The 24,312-nt window shown below is 34.0% G+C and overlaps 1 protein-coding gene across 1 annotated transcript; it reads right to left on the bottom strand.

Moving 5' to 3' along the window:
- Positions 1-1,267: 1,267 nt before the first annotated feature.
- On the bottom strand, positions 1,268-23,837 carry fxyd5 (FXYD domain containing ion transport regulator 5). The gene is made up of 8 exons (XM_022668787.2): positions 23,730-23,837; positions 17,641-17,686; positions 15,367-15,459; positions 14,289-14,498; positions 8,840-8,869; positions 5,700-5,774; positions 5,544-5,589; positions 1,268-2,133 (listed from the first exon to the last, which is right to left on the bottom strand). The coding sequence occupies exons 1-8, from the start codon at positions 23,733-23,735 to the stop codon at positions 2,109-2,111; spliced, it is 531 nt and encodes a 176-aa protein (XP_022524508.2). The 5' UTR covers positions 23,736-23,837; the 3' UTR covers positions 1,268-2,108.
- Positions 23,838-24,312: the final 475 nt, after the last annotated feature.

Below are 24,312 nucleotides of genomic sequence, written 5' to 3'. Positions count from 1 at the left end.
AGGAGGTCAGGTTTACACTGTAGAACAGTCACAAACACACACTTCCTATGAGCCCTGTATTCATAATGAAGTATAAATGCATTTCTAATGCATTATATGACATACATAATATCTTATAATGACTGTAATAAGCCTGTTTAATAGTTCATAAGTACTTACAGTGGCATTCATAACACATTAGAAACTACAGGTATAAGGGTTTATAAAGAAAGGGCTTATAATGCCTTATGTAGTGTTGTAATGCAATATAACACACAGATTTGGTATATTTTGGTATGATGCATTATAATATGCAGCTATGATTTCTCAAATTTAGCTTTTATATAAGTGCGTAACACATCATAAAGCCTTATATACAGTCATTACTGTCAAGACATTATAGTGACACATAATAAAATTTAAAAAGCATATGAAAATTAACTTAACTATATATATAAGGCTTTATAATGTGTTACACACTTATATAAAAGCTTAATTTGATAAATATAGCTGCATATTATAATGCATTATACCAAAATATACCAAATCTGTGTTATAGTGCATTATCAACACTACTTTGTACAATGTTGTTATGAACAAATATTATACGGCATTATAAGGCCTTTCTTTATAAACCCTTATACTTGTAGTTTATAACGTGTTATGAATGTTGCTTTAAGTACGTATGAGCTATTATACAGGCTTTTTACAGTCATTATAAGGTATCATGCATGTCATATAATGCACTATGAATGTATTCATAAGGCATTATGAATACAGGGTTCATAGGAAGTGTTACAGAAAGAAGAAACCACTTAAAAATTATGATTTTCTTTGATTTTACCAAATTAAAAACCTCTGGAATATAATCAAGAGGAAGATGGATGATCACAAACCATCAAACCACCAAACTGAACTGCTTGATTTTTTTCACCAGGAGTAAAGCAGCATAAAGTTATCCAAAAGCAGTGTGTAAGACTGGTGGAGGAGAACATGATGCCAAGATGCATGAAAAAAAAACTGTGATTTTCCGCAAATAAATGCTCTAAATGACAATATTTTTATTAGGAATTTTATGTGGGAGAAATGTTGTATCTAGTTTATAGAATAAAATTGAGTAAGATGTTCATCTTACTCAAACACACAGTATACCTAAAAATAGCAAAATCAGAGAAGCTGATTCAGAAATTGAATCATTGAAAAGTTTCAGGGTTTCAGAGTTTATTTCAATAAGTCAGTTCAAAATGTGAAACTCATATATTATATAGATGTATTAAACACAGAGTGATCTATTTTAAGTGTTTATTTATTTTATTGTTGATGATTATGAAGCTTACAGCCAATGAAAACCCAAAAATCAGTGTCTCAGAAAATCTGAATATTATATATTATATATATAAGAACAATTGGTACTTTTGTCAGTGTGGGCAGTGTGCCAAGTCCTGCTGGAAAATGAAATCTGCATCTCCATAAAAGTTGTTATCAGCAGAGGGAAGCTGTAAGATATGAAGTGCTGTAAGATTTTGTGGGAAAACAAAACTGCACTGACTTTAGACTTGATAATAAAACACAGTGGATCAACAGCAGCAGATGACAGACATGACTCTTTATCCAAACCATCACTGATCATCAGTAAAATTTACATTTCATTTAAAGGAAATCAACAAAGCAGACAACTTTTATGGAGATGAGAATTTGCAGCTTGTTTGGTTTGTAAGCGCTGCATTGTTGCTAGGTTACCTATATAAGGTATGTGGCGGAGTAATCAGTACATGGAGAGCGTCGGTTAGTTTACAGTGCATTACCGGCTGATAACGGTACTTATAGAGCGCCTCTCGGCCAATCAGATTGCAGGGTTGGAACAAGCTGCAGTAGAATAAAGTTTTAGAGAATTTGCTGCAACTTTACATTGTAAATTAGATTAGAAACATGAGATCTTGTGACAAAAAGGCATGAAAACAAACACAGCATCTGTACAGCCTTCAATAACATCTACATGATGCAATTCTCACAAACAGATGAATATCTCCTATACAAACACACACACACACACACACACACACACTGCCGTGGGAACTGGTCTAACTGGATGGAGCTGGAAGTCACTGCTCTCCTGCTGGTTGTAGATGTTACATTCTGGTCACCTCATACGACCTGTAAAACATCACATACAGGACAAAATACCATCAGAACAAAACTGAAACTAACAGTTACTACATAAGCAGTGTATTTAATACAGTATACTTTAATATATTTAATATAATATGTATTTTCCAAGCTCGTAAACATGAGTTAACTGAATCTAAACACAAAAAAGTGTCTTTCATCACTTCAGTCTTCTGTTTATTTAAGCTTTATTTATACAGCAGCAGCGCTCTTCCATAATCAAGAGAGCAGTGTCAGTTTCAGAAGAGAGGTTTGAGAAGTGTACTGTAAAATGTTAAAAGTTTCGGGCGGAAAGTTTTGTGCATATTAAAGATAAGAAAATAAGATGGAGACAAAAAAGGGCTAAAAAAAAAAAAAAACTAGTTTCCAACAAAAAAGTTTTCTTTAAGATTAGGATGGGCAAAAAACTCACATAAAAAAAAAAAACACATAGGTATAAACACGTTGTTTATATAAAAAAAAAATGTAGACTTTAAAAAAGGCAGGTTTGAAAAGGGCTGTATAAAATTAGCTGTTGAAATTCAGAGCAGGTTAAAACTTGAATTAAAATAAAAACAGGGATCGGACAAAAAAATAGGATTTTGAAGAGCAGAGCAGTGCAAAATCATAGACTTTTAAAAACAAGCAAAGATACAAACTTGGATTTTAAAAAGCAAAGCGGTACAAAAACTCAGATTTTAAATAAATAGTCTAAAGAAAATAACGTAGATTAGCTGTTGAATATCAGAGCAGAGTAAAAACTTAAATAAAAAAATTAAAGTAAAAATTGATTTAAAAAACTTTGGAATTAAAAAGGATTTTGGAAATGAGGTAAAAATGGATTGAAAAGCAGAGCAGTAAAGATCATAACAGGGAAAGGTAAAGACTTGTATATAAAAGAGTAAAGACTTTGAAAAGTGGAGTGATACAAAAACTCAGATTGAAAAAAGAACAAGGAAAGGTAAAAACTTATATTTTGAAAAGTAGCATAGTACAAAGACTCAAAAACAGTAGAAGGTAAAAACTTGTGTTTAGAATAAAGAGAAAAACATGTCATTTGAAAAGCAGAGTAGCACAAAAACTCAGATTTAAAAAAAACAGGGATAGTTAAAGACTTGTATTTTGAAAAACAATTAAAACTTTTGTATTTTGAAAAGCAGAGTAGTACAAAAACTCAATAGGGAAAGGTAAAGATTTTTCTTTATCAATTTACACGGCCAATAACCCAACCCACTCATTACAGGGAGAGAGCAAGGCCAATTGTGCTCTCTCAGGACTCCGACAGCTGAAGGCAAGCTGCATAACCAGGATTCGAACCATCAATCTCTTGATCATAGTGGCAGTGCTTTAGACAGCTGGACCACTCTGAGGTCTAAACCATGGATATTGAATAAAGGTAAAAACTTGTATTTTGAAAAGCAGGGAAAGGTAAAAACTACATTTTAAAAAGCACAAAAAGGTAAAAATACAATAAGTAAGATTTTATTAACTATTTTACTTATTGAAAAACTCTCTGTGATATATGTGGTATGAAAGTAGATGCTGAATTGCATGAGTAAATGGGTTTAGTGGAAGAAATAAGGAAAAAACGTTAACCTGTACATTATGTACATTAACCTGTACATGTACCTTAGAGTGTTTATTTGCATAATGAATTTATTCCTGTAAAACTGTTGAATTGTGAACTTTAATAAAAGGCCATATGGTGGAGATCAGCAGCAGATTCAACTAAAAATCAACGGGTATAAATGAATAAATATTAAACAAGTAATATTATGTTTTATTTATTTGTATTTAAAGTGTATTTATCTTTGTTTGTGTTGCAGCAGGTGAGCAGTGATGGCCCTCGCGGGGTTAAGCGAGTTGTCGGAGGGCAGCGGTCAGGCGCATTAGTATCATCACTCTGTGTGGTGTTTGGTATTTGGAGCAGCTCTGAGATTCCAGTAATGAAGCTATTACTCAGTGACCTCCTGCTCCACCTATAATACTGCGCAATATATTTAACAGAGTGGAAATTAAGCATCATGTCCGATGAGTTTTCCTCCCGGTTGCTCTCCTGCTCTTTTCTCTCGCTCCGGAAGGCGAAGACGTTTCATATCACTGAAGCCTGGAGGAGCGCGGCGCTGCTCGGCTGGCTAGCGTAGCGTAGCGTTAGCGGAGTCGGCGGGATCGATACTGCAGAATAAGTTCAGGAGGTCTTTTGCCGCATGTAGCGAACAGAACATCCGAGGCAGCGGCGGCAGCAGCAGCATTTGCATTGTTCTTGGGAGAAATCCAGCTCTGATATTTCAGTAGGTTTCTGTTTAGTCTCAGTAACTCAGGAACGGAAAGGTTATGGAACGTATTATTACGCTCTGCTTCATGGCGCTCCAATTATATAATTACCTTTTTTTCACGGGTCAATTTGAGTGACATTAAGGCCCTTTCAGAGCTTGTAGGAGTGGGTCAATAACTTTGTACATAAGAAATAAATGGCCTTTTTTGCCTTTTTGTATTTTTTTTATATTTTTCCAAATGGGTGCTTTCACTCTTCACTCTCACAGGATTCTGCATCGTGTTTACTTGGACAGAAAGTGTAGTAAATGTGTTTTATTCAGCTTATAAAAAGAGAAATGCTGTGTTTTTACCTGAAAAAAAAGCACCACATATGATTTGAACGGATGCAAATAAACATACATACAGTAAAACGTGTTTTTTAATTGCTTTATTTGTTGTTTTACTTGCTCTGGTAAAAAATGAAGAGAGCACTTCAGTTTCTGAATCAGTTTCTCTGATTTTGCTATTTATAGGTTTATATTTGAGTAAAATGAACGTTGTTGTTTTATTCTATAAACTACAGATGACATTTCTCCCAAATTACAAATAGAGATATTGTAATTTAGAGCATTGATTTGCAGAAAATGAGAAATGGCTGAAATAACAAAAAATAAATAAATAATGCAAAGAAAAAAACAAGTTCATATTCATAAAGAGTTTTAAGAGTTCATAAATCAATATTTGGTGGAATAACCCTGGTTTTAATCTTGGCATCATGTTCTCCTCCACCAGTCTTACACACTGCTTTTGGATAACTTTATGCTGCTTTACTCCTGGTGCAAAAAATTAATTCAAGCAGTTCAGTTTGGTGGTTTGATGGCTTGTGATCATCCATCTTCCTCTTGATTATGATTGATTCCAGAGGTTTTTAATTGGTAAAATCAAAGAAACTCATCATTTTTAAGTGCTCTCTTATTTTTATTTTTTTTTAAGAGCTGTATATATATATCACACGCTGAGGATACTGGTGAGGATGCTGAGGATGCTGTGTGTCACTCTACAGAAAGAAGGTCAATAGAGTGTGTGGCCTTGTGATTTAAACACATACACACATATATACACACACACTCAAACCCACATATATACATATAAGCACTACTGACCTCCCTTTGGCCCTTTTACAGCGAGGTATCCGTCTCATTCTTCCACCTATCATCACGTAAAACGAGAGAAAGTGAAAGAGAGAGAGGAGTGAGTTTTCATGGTAAAAGCCTGTAGATCAATTTCAGTATCACATATCAGTTTCGCCTTTTACTCACAAGAAATCACCATGATGCCCAACACGAAGAGAACAGCGGCAATGCTCAGACCCACGTTCCTCAGAGATGAGTAATCTGTACACATAAATACATAAATACACATATATACACACATATATAAACATATAACAAGGTTTCCATCTTTAAAAAAAGATATTGTAAATAAAAAAAAACTCCTCTACTCCTCTAGTACCCTATTAATACTATTATATTATACCCTATAGTATTGTACAGTATCTTATACTCCCTAAACTACCCTATATTACCCTAAATTCTCTATACAATTCTATATTTCCCTACCCTATACTCCCTATTATATTACCGTACCCTATATATTATTCTACCCTATTGTACCCTATACTACATTCTATACAACCCTATACTTCCCATACTGTACCCTATATTCCCTATACTCCTATATATTATCATATACTTTCCTACACTACCATATATAACCATATACTACCCTATTCTACCCTATACTACATCCTATACCACCCTATACTTCTCATACTGTACCCTATATTCCCTATACTCCCGTATATTATCATATACTTTCCTATACTACACTATATAACCATATACTACCCTATTCTACCCTATACTACATCCTATACAACCCTATACTTCCCATACTGTACCCTATATTCCCTATACTCCTATATATTATCATATACTTTCCTACACTACCCTATATAACCATATACTACCCTATTCTACCTTATACTACATCCTATACCACCCTATACTTCCCTACTGTACCCTATATTCCCTATACTCCCGTATATTATCCTATACTTTCCTATACTACACTATATAACCATATACTACCCTATTCTACCCTATACTACATCCTATACCACCCTATACTTCCCATACTGTACCCTATATTCCCTATACTCCTATATATTATCATATACTTTCCTATACTACACTATATAACCATATACTACCCTATTCTACCCTATACTACATCCTATACCACCCTATACTCCCCTACTGTACCATATATCCTCTATACTCCTGCATATTATCCTATACTTTCCTATACTACCCTATATAACTATATTCTACCCAATTCTACCTTATACTACGTTCTATACCACCCTATACTCCCCTACCATACCCTATATTCCCTATACTCCTGCATATTATCCTATACTTTCCTATATAACCACATACTACCCAATTCTACCCTATACTACATCATATACCACTCTATACTCCCCTACACTAGCCTATATTGTTGGCTGAACATTTGAGGGCACAGATACATTTAAACTCAAAAATGTTTGAGTTGAACCAACTTATAATAACTTTTAGTAATAAAGTTTAGTCTGAGTTGCCATTGGCAGCTTCTTTCCCAATGGCTTCTGGAAAAATCAATTTGCATACTGGGTATGTCCCACTGTTTCTGCCTAACACTCACCATCAGTGTGTGGTCATTCCCCCCTTAGGCTACCTTAAGTAAACTTGTAGATCATAAATTATGATGATTAACTGCATGGTCTCTGTGTTGTAGGCTGTAAGAACAAGCATCATTTTGGGAAAAGTTTACTAATGTAAGATTGTTTTGTCTACTGCATCCCGTTAACTTTTTAAAATGTATTTATTTTTGGTTATAAAATGTAATTTAATCATAACAATAAGCTTAAAGAAGTAAGATAGAGCGGTTGTGCAATAGTTATTTTAACTTAAAAAGTTAAATTTCTGGTTCACTACATTTTTAATGGCAAGTACTTGTGGTTTGTCTGTTGAATTTTAGGATGAACATTTGTTCAACTCCATACAGTATTACAAGTTGTTAAAAAAAACGAGTTTTGAAAAAAAAAATTACCTCAAATGATTTGAGTTGACTTAACTTAATGGGGTTTACAGTGTGTGTATGTAATAGATTTAAAGGACTTTTTTAAGAAAACACTTCAAACACATTTTCTAAAGTTTTTAACCTGGTTTTCACTAGATTTATTACAAAAGCCAAGCTATTTTTATCCTGGAAATGTAAGTTTAATCTAAGGTTTAAAAGAGCAGTTAAGACCTAGAGAAGTATTAAAATAAGAATAATAGACATCTGTTCATAAACTGAAGTGGAGTTTTCTGAGGATATGAGAGTACTGTAAGTGTCTGTCTGTAACTAATGATAGAACAATAAGAAGAGCCTCTCTCTCGGCTTTCTATAGAAGCAGGTAACAGGTGGAGCGTTCGGAAAATCAGCAGACAGCTTGTGATTATATAACTCAGAGAAATACAGCTTTATTTATGTATTACTTTATTTTTAACAAATTTAATTGAATGCTGCCGTGTTGACGGAAACCTGGCGCGGAAGAGCCTCCCTCACCTTTCATGCGAAAAACAATAAGTCTACTTTAATCGAATCTCTTCTAATTTAATCAAATCTCAATCTTTCCACAGCTTTCGGTGTGGGAAGAGTGTGAGAATACGTGACTCAGAGAACTGACAACACTTTCGTCAATTACATCTTTTACAAAAGGATAAAAAAGTGGGATTTTTATTCAAACATATAGACATAAAACTCCGGAGATGCGCTGTAATGAAGAAAAAAAGCCTAAAAGCCCTGATTTTGAAATCTGTTGTGTGTAAACTGTATGTTTAACTTCATTTTATTCATTAATATACTTGATTTTTTTATTTTTTGGTCTATTATATCAATTCGAGTTATTATTATCTTTTTTGTTATTAGAATCTTAGTTAAATATCTGTCACTATCCAGAATATAGTTATTTATATCACCAAGGTACATAACTCTCCCAAAAAGACTGTATTTTATTACATTCCCACCAAAAAATATATGTGTATGATTAGCCACTGTACTTTCACACATCCTCCAATATGATTGGTGTTGCCCAATTTGTTCGGTCTTTATTTCAGGTAAAAAATAAAATAAAATAAATATTCATATTTTTTCACCCAAATTCTTTCCATATTCTTGAGTTCGTAATACTTTGTTGCGTTATGCACATTTTAATCAATTCTTTCCTCCTATTCATGGTAAATTACTATTCTTATGCATGCAATGTAATTTTATAATTCTTTACCACCAACTTTCCTGTTGTTAACTTACAGTAAAATTTACAAGAAACCTTCTGCAGTGTATTAAAAAATAAAAGTACAGTTCTTACCATAGTGAAACGGCTCATCCCATTTCTTATCTGCAGACAGAAGACACAAATAGCACATCATTACTAACAGCATCAAATCAATGCATTAAATTCTGTACTGTATGTTCTAATTATTAAAATGTTCAATAATTAAACAATAAAGAAAAAAATAAAATAATAATAGTGAATAGTAAAAACAGTGTTGGTGGTGAACTGTTTAACTGGCTGAATGAAGAAAACCCTTTTTAAAGAGATGAACAAGATTTTTTTTGTTTTGTTTTTAGCACTAATAAATTATTAAAAAAAAAAAAAAAGTTTATGGCCATGTGGGAAAACAAAACTGCGCTGATTTTAGACTTGATAATAAAACACAGTGGATCAACACCAGCAGATGACAGACATGACTCTCCATTAAACCATCACTGATCATCAGTAAATTTTACATTTCATTTAAAGTTAATCAAGGGATCAGAGTCTGGAGGAAGAAGAGTGGAGAGACACACAGTCCAAACTGCTCGAGATCTAGTGTGAAGTTTCCACCAATCAGTGATGGTTTTTATTTAATTTCATTTTCCAGCAGGACTGGAAACACACTACCAAAAATACCGGTTGGTCTAAACATTTTCTGAGACACTGATTTTTGGGTTTTCAATGGCTGTAAGCTTCATAATCATCAACAATAAAAGAAATCTTAAGAAAGCTTAAAATAGATCACTCTGTGTTTAATAAATCTATGTAATATATGAGTTTCACATTTTTCAAACAGAATTACTGAAATAAAGTAACTTTTTGTAATGATATTAATTTTTTTTGAGATGCACAAGTATATGTGTGAAGAATAGGGACTATTCTCAAGTATGAGGAAAAATGAATGATTTTATACACGTGCATGTGTGTGTGTGTGTGTGTGTGTGTGTGTGTGTGGGTTCTGGCATTGATAAACAGGGAGGCTGGTAAGAGGCCGTGCTGGCCCAGCAGTCTCCTGCGCCGGGCCGGTTCTGCACTGCTGCAGCGGCGTGTGGAGCAGCCGGGCGAGGGAACAGGAGACGCATGCTTATCTGTCCACCTGAGCAATAAATCCACATTTATCTGATCCTCAAATAACTGCAGAGAGCAGCTTCCGCCACAGCAACACGCTGCACTGTTCACGCACCGAGGACTGCTATTGTATACCGTCATCTACAGCGACTCGATAAACCTGATAACGAATCATAAATCCCCAAAAGAAACAGATTGAGAGAGAAAAAAGATCGTTTTTTTCTCCTTTATGAAAAGTATCATGTTAAAAAAATATGACTGAATGCCACAAAAAGAGCTTCTAAAGATATTGGTACACACATGCAAACTCCTAGACTGCTGTAAAACTGCTATTAATTAAATACACTTGAGTAAACTACACTCTTAGACCATTTTCAATATCTAACTTTACAATACAGGATCATTTTATTAAAGCATGAAGTGCATCTTCCCTATTGGTTCCAGTATGTGTACATTGGGCATGTACTCCTGCAAATTACTCCAAAAGGGCATGAACAACGTATCCAGAAGGTCACAAAAGAACCCAGAACAACATCTACAGATCTACAGAACTGCAGGCCACACCCACCTCCGTTAAGGTGTGTGGGCTGTGTGCCAAGTCCTGCTGGAAAATGAAATCCACATCTACAAAAAAGTTATTATCATCAGAGGGAAGCATTACTGCTGTAAAACTGGGCATGCACACTGTAAAAAAAGGCCCTAAACCATAAACCTAAATCATATATATATATATATATATATATATATATATATATATATATATATATATATATATATATATATATATATATATATATATATATATATTTTTTTTTTTTTTTTTTATTTATAGCTTAAAAATGTGTTCCTCTGTATTGGTATTAAACATACCACTCCTGCCTAAATTATGTATATAAACTAAATTTCTTAACCCCTTAAGTATTTATATATATATATATATATATATACAGACCCGGCGGCATGGGCGGGCATTGGCGGGCAGTGCCCCCCCACAGAGTCAGCTATGCCCCCCCTGACTGGACTGGAAGCCGTATATGTTTTTTTTTTTTGTTTTGTTTTGTTTTCACCTCTGAGTGAACATCTTTCTATTTTTCCTATCTCAGTTTGTCAGTCATACAATTCAACCAATCAGTGAAGGAAGGCAACGTTCTAGCCAATTACAGTTGGAGGGGGGCGGGTCACTGACTAAAGTTCATACTTGAGAAACAGCTACGCTCACCGTTGTTCGTGTGGCATGGATATTCGGACTTATTTCCAAACAAATAAGAGAACAACAAGTGACACTGGAGTACATGAGAATGGACAGGAAGCAGCACCATTCATTTCAGTTGGAAACGTAAGCGTTGAAGTCAACACTGGAGTAAACACAAACGCCGTCTGCCACTCTACTAAAAGTGGAGTAAACCTCTTTCTGCTCACCACACCTCCTCCCTCACATGCACAAACTTAGGTTTCTTGCAGGCAGAACAGTTCTCTGTTCTGCTCCTTGTACTCCCTAGCTGTTGTAGTTAACCCTCCTAGCATGAATGTTTACTTCAGTCAGTGTTCTGACATCAGTGCTTATGTTTTTCACTGCATGTGTTTTTGCATATATTTGACTTTTAATTTAATTGAATGAACAAAGCACTGCACTATTGTTTTTTGTTTGTTTGTTTGTTTAGATTTTGGGATTTTATTGACAGATTGTTGTTTCTCGGCACTGGAGTCGCCATAGAGCCGCTGTTCAATTTGAAGCAAATAAAAGGCTTTTTGAAAAAAATGTGCCCCCCTGAAAAAATACAATGCCCCCCCTTTAAAATGTTTCTGCAGCCGGGTCTGTATATATATATATATATATATATATATATATATATATATATATATATACATATATATATATATATATATGTATATATATATATATATATATATATACAATTATTTTAAATAAAAAAAACTAGCAAACTAACTGCACAATAGGCAAAAAAAAAAAAAACGAAAAAAAATGAAATTATTTATTTTTAATGCACTAAAAATTTTAAAGTACATTATACGTTTTCATTTTCTTAAATCTTCTTCTTAAATTATTTTTCATTGCTTTCAAGTTAAATGTGATTTAATTTGAGTTTAGTATTCTAAAGTTATGTTGAGATAATTACAGGTACTGTAGATACCTTCAGTCAACACTGACTTTATGACTTTATTTGAGTTCATTCTAGTTTTATAGTGAGATATTAGTATACAGTAAGCCCAAGATCATCACATGACTCTTTCTATAGGTCTGTAGGTGTCGGGTTTGAGGCCGAGGCTCGGCTGCTCTTGTATTTCAGAAGCTTGTGCTGTAAAAAAGGGCTGTAACTCCTGAGGGAAACTGAAGGAGGGAGACTGGCAGCGTATAACTCCACAAAATGCAATTCATATCAAGGGCACACATAACTCGGAAAGTAATTAGCAGGTAATTAGAAAAGTGTTCAGCCCTCTTCCCATGTAGAGCGGGGCTGCGGAGGGTCGGCGTGGCGAACTGATACGCTTTATGAAGTGCCATTAAAACCCCGCCGCGTATCCTGAGAGAGAGAGAGAGAGACGCGTCATTTATATATTTAAAAATTCAGTTTGAAAGACGGGTCAGACAGAAAATGAGTGCACCTGGAATTTAATTAGAAGTAATTATGGATGGATCCCTATAACTGCGATAAGAGGACCGTCTCCTGCCTTCCCAGCCAATAGAGTCTAATAAGTGTTGGCTATCTCTCTGTATTGTGAACATGGGAATTATTATGAAAAAGAAGTCTATTTCTCTCTCTCTCGTTTTCTTTCTCTCTTTCTTTCTCTCTTTTGGGGGCTTTTCAGTCATTATTGAGCTTATCTCGTCACTGGAGCTGACAGTATACAATAGCGTCTCCCAGTGCCTAGAACAATACAGCTCCTCTCTCTGATCCAACATACAGAATATAACCTAGAAACTACCACAGTATATACAGTACATATCTGCAAAAAATAAAATAAAATAAAATAGTAACTTTACAGGAGATTAACTGTAATTAACTCTATATATCATTAGAATACCAAACCCAAAAAAACATAAAGAATAAAGTGAGCGATCACTGAGAGTGTCTACCTGTAATTAACTCTATATAACAGTGAAATATAGCCAAATAAACAGTGGTAAGCACACTGTATAAAAAAATAAATAAATAAATGTAGGTAATAATTTGCACACTTTATATGAGGAGAGTTTACTCTTATAGCTTGAGAAAATTATATGGAAACTATATTTAAAAAAAGCTAAAAGCTGAAAGCTATTTAAAACTCAGTTGATACACACACACACACAGACAGTACTAGTCTAGCACCTCACCTTTAATATAATACACATACAGACAGTACTAGTCTAGCACCTCACCTTTAATATAATACACATACAGACAGTACTAGTCTAGCACCTCACCTTTAATATAATACACATACAGACAGTACTAGTCTAGCACCTCACCTTTAATATAATAATAAACACACAGACAGTACTAGTCTAGCACCTCACCTTTAATATAATACACATACAGACAGTACTAGTCTAGCACCTCACCTTTAATATAATACACATACAGACAGTACTAGTCTAGCACCTCACCTTTAATATAATAATAAACACACAGACAGTACTAGTCTAGCACCTTACCTTTAATATAATAAACACACAGACAGTACTAGTCTAGCACCTCACCTTTAATATAATAAACACACACTAGCTTACTAAATAAAAAAAAAAAGTGTCAAACAGTAACAGCATAAAGAGTGCTGTTTAATTTTTTGTGCACTCATACGCCTATAGAGAGAGCCAGCAGTGTGGAGAGAAATTTTATTTTATTGTATATGTACTGCAACAAAAGATGCATTTTTATTCTTAACATTCTGCTAATAATCTACTTTCTTAGATCAGAACATTTTAGTTTATCAAAAGTCAAAAGTCTGCTTAAAAATGAAATCAAACTAAATCACAACTTTTTGCTTTCACTTTTAAGGGTGCTGGGACTCCTTTTATCCCCCTAAAGAAAGGGATAGTGATGCCACTGCTGGTACTGTTGCATTGTGTTAAATATTGCATATTAAATGGCTCTAAGTAGATTGGTTTTTGATGTATCACCAGTAGTGCTTTCCCATTGCAAACCTAATTTTGAACCTTTTTCCACGTTTCCATCGACAAAAGTAGGTTTCTGGAAACAACTCACCTGCAGTGTGGAGTCTAGAGCCTATATATATATATATATATATATATATATTAATGTAATGGTTAATTGCATGGCCACAGTGTTGTAGGCAGTAAGTGCAAGTTACTGTTGTCTTCATGTGTAAAATATTCGTAAAAAGAAAAAAAAGAAAACTATAAAAACACTATAAATGAGAAGAGGTGTGTCCAAACTTATGACTGGTATGTAAGCTATGTGAGTTTTACCGTATGGCTCGTCCTGAGTGACTCTCCGTGCTTGCTTGGACTTGGTTGATTTCACTGGGCTGCTTGTGGATGACGCTTGTGTTTTAGTCTCATTTTGAGTCTCAGTTTTAGGTTCAGTTTTAGGCTCAATTTTAGTCTCAGCCTCAGTTTTAGCTATTTCGTCATCTTCAAGGACATAGTCTTCTGTTGTCCAGAAAGTCGTCAACTCATCTAGGAATAAAAAGAGGAAACATTTTGAGATACAACCATGTTGTTATTACATGTTATTACAGTTTATTACAGTTTATTACAGTTTGCAGATGATCATTTCCCACACAGTCTTGCATTCTTTGTAATTAACAGGATGTTTCTATTAATGCATCAAAAGTCACAGGACAGCAGTTTGTTAATGGAGCATATTTCTTCACACTACAAAAATATCCACTGGTGAAAACTAGACAAAATATATGTAAATTTAGACACATATGCTTATATGAAGCAAAAACAAAAAAAATGATGGGGTAAGCCATTTTTTTCTTGGTAAGATTTCTTTAAAAAAAATAATCACAAAGTCTCAAAATAAGTAAAGCAAGACTTAAATCAAGCAAAAATCACATTTTTTCCCCTTAAATTCAGAACCAAGAATTAGAATAACTTGATTAATGACTTTTCTTGCTTATTTTTAAGTTCAATTTACGTAAAATAAGATGATAATTCAAATCAAAACTGAATACGATAATTATTCCAAAAATGAGCGAAATAATCTAAAACTTACAATGCTTAATAAGACAAAAAGTCTTATCAGAGAAAAAAAAAATAAGATCTGTTGTAATTAAAATTTGGAAACTTCACTTGCTAAGATTTAGTTTTTTGCAGTGCAGTATTACCTTTTAATTTTAATTTTATTTTTTATTATTGTGGTAAATGTTCGGCGATGTTAACATGTTATATAATAAAGCACACTTCTACCTTGCAGCTCTACTTGCCTCTGTTGAACCTTGAACTTCACTCACAAGATAACACCTCACAACTCACCTACCACTTTATGATCCATTTACACACTGTGTGATGTAGGTGTGTTATGTGATAGTTGTGATACCTGTGCTGGTTTCTGGGGGTTCAGCGGTGGTTAAAGACTCTGTGGTGGTCGGCTGGGCTTTAGGAAGAACCGTTGCATTTTCAGCTCCACAGCCTTTAAAAAAGAGAACATGGGACACATATTAAACAATAAAACTGTGGTTTAAAACAGCTCAAAACGTGCAACAATAGAACTAGAACAAAGCACACAAACTGTAAATCCATACTCTAAACAGACAGGAAAAAAAAAACATTTCAAAAACATAAAAAAAGACATTTCTTCCAAATTCCTAATATAAATATTCTCATTTAGAGCATTTATTTGCAGAAAATGAGAAATGACTGAAATAACAAAAAAGATGCAGAGCTTTCAGACCTCAAATAATGCAAAGAAAATAACAAGTTCATATTCATAAAGTTTTAAGAGTTCTTCATGCATCTTGGCATCATGTTCTCCTCCTCCACCAGTCTTACACACTGCTTTTGGAGGATAACATTATGCTGCTTTACTCCTGGTGCAAAAATTCAAGCAGTTCAGTTTGGTGGTTTGATGGTTTGTGATCATCCATCTTCCTCTTGATTATATTCCAGAGGTTTTTAATTTGGTAAAATCAAAGAAACTTAAAAAAAAATTCTCTTCTTTTTTATCTACACTGATGGCGTTTTTTTTTTTTTTCAGAGAACACCTTGTCAAAGACTTCTACAAGATTTCTAGAACAATAATGTGCTTTAGAGAAATTAATCCTCAGAGAATATATTTAAAAAGACATCCAAGTGTTGTCCATGTTATGATCAATACTGAATTGGAAAAAAAAACAGTACATGAACACTGCTGGTGCTACAATAACACAGTGTACACTCCTCAGCATGCACGCTTCGGGTAAAAATAAAGCTGTATATTCCCACAGTTGATGGATGCAAATGAATGCCACGGCTGACATAATAATAGTGTTGTGATGTAGAGCTCTGGCCCCTGTCATGAAAGGAGCTTTCTCCGGGCCCCCGCTGCTCCACAAGGCCGGATTGTGAAATACAAGAGGGCGGTCAGGACACTGCAGAGTTTTACACTTAACCCTTTATTTAAGCTCTTATAGAAGCTCTGAAGGAAACGTGAGGGTAGGTACTTTACAGTAGAAAAAAAAAAAAAGTTGCCGATAAAAAGAATTGTAAAATAATGTTAATTCCATGTGAAAAAGGATTACAGCATATTACCGTATAATAAGAATAGAGTAAAAATATCCTTATTCTTAGTATTACAGCTTTTTAACAGTAATGTTTGGCAAAACCAGCATAAAATCACGCTTCACACTTCACAAAAAAACAGCAACTTGCTCTTATTACCTACAACATTGGGGCCAAGCAGTCAACCATTAGAAGAAACAAGCAAGATAGCCCTGGTAGGCAAGACTAAGTTTAGTCTGCCATTGGCAGCTTCTTTTCTATTGGCTTTTAGCACAATCTATTTGCATACTGGGTGTGTCCCCTAGTTCCTGACTAACACTCACTAACAATCAGTGTGTGGTGTAGTATCTCTAATAAGTAAAATCATCTTCGGCACAACACCAGTTCTTTTTCTTCTTCTATTGTTTAATTGATGTCCTAATTCAACTCTTCTGTTTTTGGTCCAGACTGAGACCTGCTATTTTGGTTTGGACCGAACTAAAAGTCTAAATGTCTGGACTAAAGAAGGCACATACATATATATATATATATATATATAAATATATTCTTTTTCCATTAATAGCTAACATGATTTTATTTGAAGTAATAAAACCTTATGATACCAGTCCTGCTTATTTTTTTATTTTTTTTTTTATAAACATTTTCTAACCTTTAAAAATCGCTTTTGTTGTGGTAATTTTCGCCTCTGCGGTGCCCTCACTGGTATAACTGTTGCGAAAGGCGAGGATGATGTTTCACATCACAATATGCAAATTAGTCAATCAATAATACCGCTCCCCCCTGCTGACGTCCAATCATCTGCGTCTCACCGCTATGAGAGGAACACTGCTGCAGCTGCAGCTCAGCCAATCAGCTCACCCTCCTGCTCTGCCTCTAAACCCATACATCACCCAGTGCCACTTTTACACTACAGCTCCTGTTTTTTTTTATCATTTTTCAAATTTAAACTTCTGATGGAGTTCAGATTTCCCCCAGCCAGGAGAAAAAAGAAAGAAATTAAGAATGTAGGGGGTGTTAGATATGTGTATGTGAGAGAGAAAGAGAGAGAAAGAGAGAGAGAGAGAGAGAGAGAGAGAGAGAGAGAATGAGTGGGAGGGGAATTTTGATTACTCACCTCTGTAGAAGAGTGCCACAAAAAGTACAGCTCCTCCCCAGAGTGTCTGTAAATCAGGTCACAATTACACATGCGAACACACACACACAAACACACACACACACACACACACACACACACACACACACACACACACACACACACATACACACACACACACACAAACATACCACCTACAGTGCACATAATGCTCCATTTACACCAAGTTAAGATTTAATGAGCCTTAAGTTTAAAGCCTATTTAAATTCACATTATTTACATTACGATAAACACAGTAAATCAAATGGTAACACTTTCTATGAATGTCATCTTTATTAGACGCTATAACCACATTCAGAACATATTATGATGCATTCATAAGGCATTATAAACATGGCTATGAATGTTTATAAAAATGCATAACCCATTATAGACATGTTTGTTAAGCATTACGACCTGTGATCATACTACATTATAAGCTGTGCTTATAATATATATGTTAAAATAGTATATCTCTATCATTAATAATCTAGTCCTACAATGAAAGTCTGGCACTTTACTTAGAGCGCACAAAGACCTGTTATAATACATTATAATTGACTGTAATGAATATTATATTCAAGACAAGTATAATTCATGAGTGGTTAAAAATATATTTATAGGATTATTGAGGGTGTGTTTATAAGTTGGAAGCTTTTTTAGTCATGATAAAGTCTGCAAGCAGGGACTGAGTGTCTTGGTATTGATGTATAACATGTTATAAACACTCCAGCTATTAATGCATTATAATCACAGTTCATGATGTATAATAAACATTGCTATAATGAATTATACATTTTTATAAATATGCATAGCCATGTTTATAATGCCTTATGAATGCATTATAATGTGTAATGAGTAGGTTTATAGAGTCTTATAGAGATGACATTCAAAGAAAGTGTTACTAATCACATAATCACTGCTGAAAAAATACAAGTACAGTATATCACAGATTTCTATTTTTTGATTAGTTTGAAAACAAAAACAAACAATGCAACCAAGAAACGAATGAAAATCGGTTAAGGTCATTCTCAGTCATTAAAGAGGCACTACATTCTAATCTTTTTTTTATTATTAATAGCTAAAATGTGTTAATTCAAAGTAATAAAACATACCAGTCCTGCTTAAAATGTATATAAAAATTTTATTTTGGTATTTTCCGCCTCTGCAACACCAAGAAGCTCAGTCCCATCTTGCAGAATTATACATTATGACAAAAAAAGCTTTCAACTTATATTATATTATATAATATTACATAAGTCACTTATAATATTATAACTGGTGTTTGTGTGCTCCAAGTACTAAGTAAAGTGACAGACTATTTTGATTGTGTGACTAGATTATTAATGATAGAATATATAACTCTATACTATTTTAGCACACATTTTAGAAGCACAGCTGACATAATGTATTATGTTTACATCATATGTATCACGTGAATATATGTATAGCTATGTTTATAATGCCTTAATAATGCATTATAATATGTAATGCACGTGTTTTTTTAAAGTGTCTAATAGAGCTGAAATTCATAGAAAGGCTTACTGTTAAGTGTTTTAAAATGATAATATTGTTGAATATCGCAATACATTTTTGGAATAATATATATGGTACCACCTTAAAATAAGACTACCTTTATAAAGGGTTTATTAATGGTTTACAGTTAGTTTATTAATGGTTACTAATTAGGTTGTAAATGCCTTAAAAACCATTAATAATCAGTTATGTGGCTGTGGGTTCACTATTTGGCAAACAACAGGTCTACGTACATTAATAAACTAAACCATTAATAAACTAAACCATTTATAAACCCTTTATAAAGGTATGCTTATTTTAAAGTGATACCATATATTCTACAAAAAAAAAAGAACATTTTCGTGACAGGTCTGTAGTATAATGTGTTATGAATGTGTTAGATAAAGTCGTATACACATGTTTAACAGCATTTAAAGATGCTTTCAGTTGATAATTCGGTAACACTTTCTATGAATGTCAACTTTATTAGACTCTATAACTACATTCATAATATATTATAATGCACTCATAAGGCATTATAAACATGGCTATAAATATTTAGCAAAATGCATAACCCACTATAGCCATGTTTATTAAGCATTATGACTTGTGATTATAATACATTATAAGCTATGCTTATGATATACATGTTAAAATAGTATACATCTATCGTTAATAATCCAATCCTGCAATGAAAAAGTATGTCACTTTACATAGAGCACAAAAAGACCTGTTATAATACATTATAATTGACTATAACTAATATTATATTCAAGACAAGTATAATTCATGAGTGGTTAAAAATATATTTATAGGATTACTGAGGGTGTGTTTATAAGCTGGAAGGTGTCTACAAGCAGGGACTGAGTTTCTTGGTATTGACGTATAACATGTTATAAACACAGCTATTAATGCATTATAATCACAGTTCATGATGCGTACTAAACATGGCTATGATGAATTATAGAGTTTTATAAATATGTAAAGCCATGTTTATAATGCCTTATGAATGCATTATAATGTGTTATGAATATGTTTATAGAGTCTTATAGAGATGACATTCATAGGAAGTGTTACCGATAATTCTTCTAGCATTTTTTTTTTTTTCGTAATGAAACCACACATTGTGTGTGAGCGAGTGTGAAAAGTCTTTAAAAAGATTAATCTAAAGGTTCCATAGCAATTAAAAGGTTCTCCAAACAAGCCAGGAGACACTGCAGGCAGCAGGTAAGGGACGCTGTAGGTGGGCATCAGTTTTAATTAGCTGTCTTTAGGGCTGTAAGTCAGTGTATTTCTGTACCTGCTTCATAATATAAACCCCTGATACTGGAACACTGCAGCACACCACACACAGGAAGCGTCACTTAGCAACAGCCAAAACAGCCAATAAAAAAACAGAACCAGCGCTAGCTCATTAAAACCTGACCATGACCGGATCGTATAGTGCTTTACATACAGTACAGGTCAGCAGGTTTACGTTAAACTAAACACTGGAAAATAGATTAGCTTTTTTTTATTTTTATGGTGCATAAATGAAGATTATTAAATGAGAGTTTTATTGAGTTGCTTGATCCATAATTTAATTTGGTTAACCTCACTATAAAGTATAGGAAAAAAAAAAACATGTGATATAATCTGTAAAATATTTTGTAAAAAAAAAAATTTTAACCCAAAAGAGGCAATAGTGATGCACACTGAAAAAAAAAAAATGATGCAAAAAATTTACTTTAAAAAGTTTCGCAACTTTCTGCGTTTGCTTTTTTTTTTTTTTTTAAGTAAATTTAATTTCAGATAAATTGAAGCAACTTCAACTCGGTTTCAAGACTTAAATGTTACATGGAGTAAATAAGTGAACTGAACTTCAGTCAATCCTTTCTTTTATTAAACTTTACTTCATTTATTTTTGCTGAATCAATTCTTTCTTTTAGTAACTTTTACTTAATTTATGCATACAATATTACCTTTTTTTTATTAATAGCTAAAATATGTTCCTTAGAAGCAGTAAAACATACCAGTCCTGCTTATACATTTTATAAACATTTTCTAACCTTTAAAAAACACTTTTATTGTGGTAATTTCCACCTCTGCAGCGCCCCCCTCAGGTTCAACTGTGCTATAGGCGAGGATAATGTTTAAGTGTACTTCTATCAGAGGCACACTGTGGCACAATGCTGCAGCTCAGCCAATCAGCTCTCCTTCCTGCTCCACCCCTAAACCCATACATCACTCAGTGCCCCTCCCAAACTACCGCCATAACATTTTTTTTTTATGAATTATGAATGTAGGAACAAGACTTTCTTGAATTCACATTTTTACATGAATACTGGAAATGATCAAACATTATCATCATAAAATTAGGCATTACCACCAATAGTAATGATTGTGATCATGATTGGCAGCTTCTGGCTAGAATTGTCCATGTGAACAAACAAACAAGGATTTCACACACATCTCCCCAGCTCAGTGCAGTGCTCTTTAGCTCTTTCAGTGCTCTATCTATCTATCTATCTATCTATCTATCTATCTATCTATCTATCTATCTATCTATCTATCTATCTATCTATCTATCTATCTATCTATCTGGCAGTGTAGGTGTAAGTAAAAAAATGGCTAGTAAACCAAAGAAAGCCCCACTAATTTAAGTACCTTAACAGATGTTTTATTCATAAAGCGAACTCAAATTTAAAGTAAGATAAATTAAGATATTCCACGTCAGGACCTGTCACCCGTCAGAGCGCGTCTCATCTCTGTCTCTGCCACTTAAAATACCATCTTCACTAATCAAGACCCTTTCACTCAGAGAACTCCGAGAGCAACACTCCGAGATGAAGTGAGATCTTGATTAACTGTAGCAGCCAAGTATATTAACCAAATCAATTAAAGGAAACAATTAAGAGACGCCTAATTAAATATCAGGAAATTACCCGCGAGAGAACAACGACATCTCTACTGTTCTGTAAAACAAGGAGTGAAAGAAACATTTCTATAACAGGGGCTGAACGGTGAGTCCACAGTATACTGGAAAGAATGCATTATACTGGATTTAAAGCTGATGTTCATAAGTTTTTTAAGGATTTGGGTAATTGCACTGAGCATATGCAGAAGAATCATTTTAAACTGGGCGGGTGTGATGCGGTCTTCTTCTTTCAGAGCTGATGAATTCGATTCCAGGTTATGTTCAGTCAGAGAGAGAGAAAAAGTGGTCAGTCAGAAACTTCACTCCTTCGTTTCTTTGGTTTTACTATGAGTGAATGGAGGAGCTACTGAGCTCTGAGAGAGTTTCCCTTCTGAAGTCCCCAATGCTCCACCAGGCGCTCGCGTTCAGTAAAACTGAGTCGGATCCTCTTTTAGAGGCTGTACGTGTGACGTAAGTACGTAAAGACGCGTGACCTGTCCAGAAGAAGACGAACTCCCGCAAAAAGAAAAATGACCCGACACCACAGTTTTTAGAATGAATATATATTAGGACTAGCAGGGATGGTGGTTTCAGCTGATTTTAGCTGACTCCACTTTCAGCTCAAATTTAAAAAAGGCTAAAAAATAGGAGTAGAGCAGTTTGGGAGGGTAGTTTGGGTGATGTATGGGTTTAGGGGTGGGGCAGGAGGGAGAGCTGATTGGGCTGAGCAGTGTACTTTTAATAGCGGTGAGCCATGGATAGATGGTTGGAAATCATCAGGGGGCAGTATTATCGATTGATTGATTGATTCATTGATTTGCATATTGTGATGTGTCTGCACCTATAGCACAGTTGAACCTGAGAGGGCGCTGTAGAGGCGGAAATTACCACAATAAAAGGGTTTTTACTGGTTAGAAAATATTCATAAAATTAATTTTAAGCAGGACTGGTATGTCTTATTGCTTCAAAACAACACATTTCAGCTATTATTGAAAAAAAAAAAACTCTTGAAACTAGTATAAGAGTTAAGTGGTGAAATCTTGCTGATAAGAATTGGGAAACCTTATACAGATTTAGGAATCGTATTTCATATAGTGCAGTGAATAATTAATTATAAATATTGTTCAAACCTTATTTCCACTGTGAAAGGGAGCTTAAATCTGTTTTAAAAAGCTTTTAATAGCTTTTATTTTAGTTTAATTTTTCCGTTCCACCTTAAAAAGCCACTAAACCCTAAACGATACACAAATAAAAAACATTTACAAATCACAAATATTAAAATTTTCCTATTGGTTTGTAGCAATATACAGTATATTTGCCTAATGGGTGTGTACACACAACTTATATCCCTCTTATCTCTTTTATCCTGCCATATTATAGCAATCCAAATGATTAAGATTAACATTAAGTGATAATCTGATTTCAAGGTGATGCTAAAATGATGCTAATTGAATTTAAATGTTTTAAAATACGTTTTGATGTTATCTAAATGTGGAGCACATGCTTGCCATTGTCACTGTAATGCTCAATGTCTTTCTTTATCTCTCTTATTCTGATGTATTATCACATTCTGATCTACGTTTTCCCAGGAAACAATACAGAAAGGTTTAATATATATACTTAATATATACTTAATATATACTTAATATACTGTTCTTACCTTCATTTTGATGATGCTGATAGACTGAGAGTCAGGTTCAGAGCAGGAAGTATAGCAGTCTATGTGTAATAGCTAACGGTTCGTTGACCACACCCTCTGTTACTTCCCTGTTTCACCATGTGCTCGTTTTTTATCTATTTGTCTTTGTCTCCCTCTCTCTCTCTCTCTCTCTCTCTCTCTTTCCCTCATTCTCTCTCTTTTTGCCACTTGTTGGAATTTTCTGTATGTTCAGCCCACTGTCTGCCAACACACACACTCTCACTGTGTGTCAGTGTGTGGGTCAGTGTGTGTACTGTATCACTCATTGTTTGGTTAGATAGAGATAGATAGAGAAACAGTGTGTAAAAGAGGGGCAGAAAAAGAGAGAGAGAGAGAGAGAGAGAGAGAGTGAGAGAGAGCAAGGAAGAAAAATCGGTAACACGTTTTATGAACTTCATCTATATTAGACTCTATAAACATCCCCATAACACATTATAATGCATAATAACCATAAGACATTATAAACAAACATGATTATACACATTTATAAAAAATATATGTAACCCATCAAAGCCATGTTTATTATGCATCATGAATTGTGATC

This window comes from Astyanax mexicanus, chromosome 18 (genome assembly GCF_023375975.1).
Source record: "Astyanax mexicanus isolate ESR-SI-001 chromosome 18, AstMex3_surface, whole genome shotgun sequence".
Lineage (NCBI taxonomy): Eukaryota > Metazoa > Chordata > Actinopteri > Characiformes > Acestrorhamphidae > Astyanax > Astyanax mexicanus.
The sequence above is the reverse complement of the archived record's forward strand: the minus strand, read 5'-3'. Positions and strand labels throughout refer to the sequence as shown.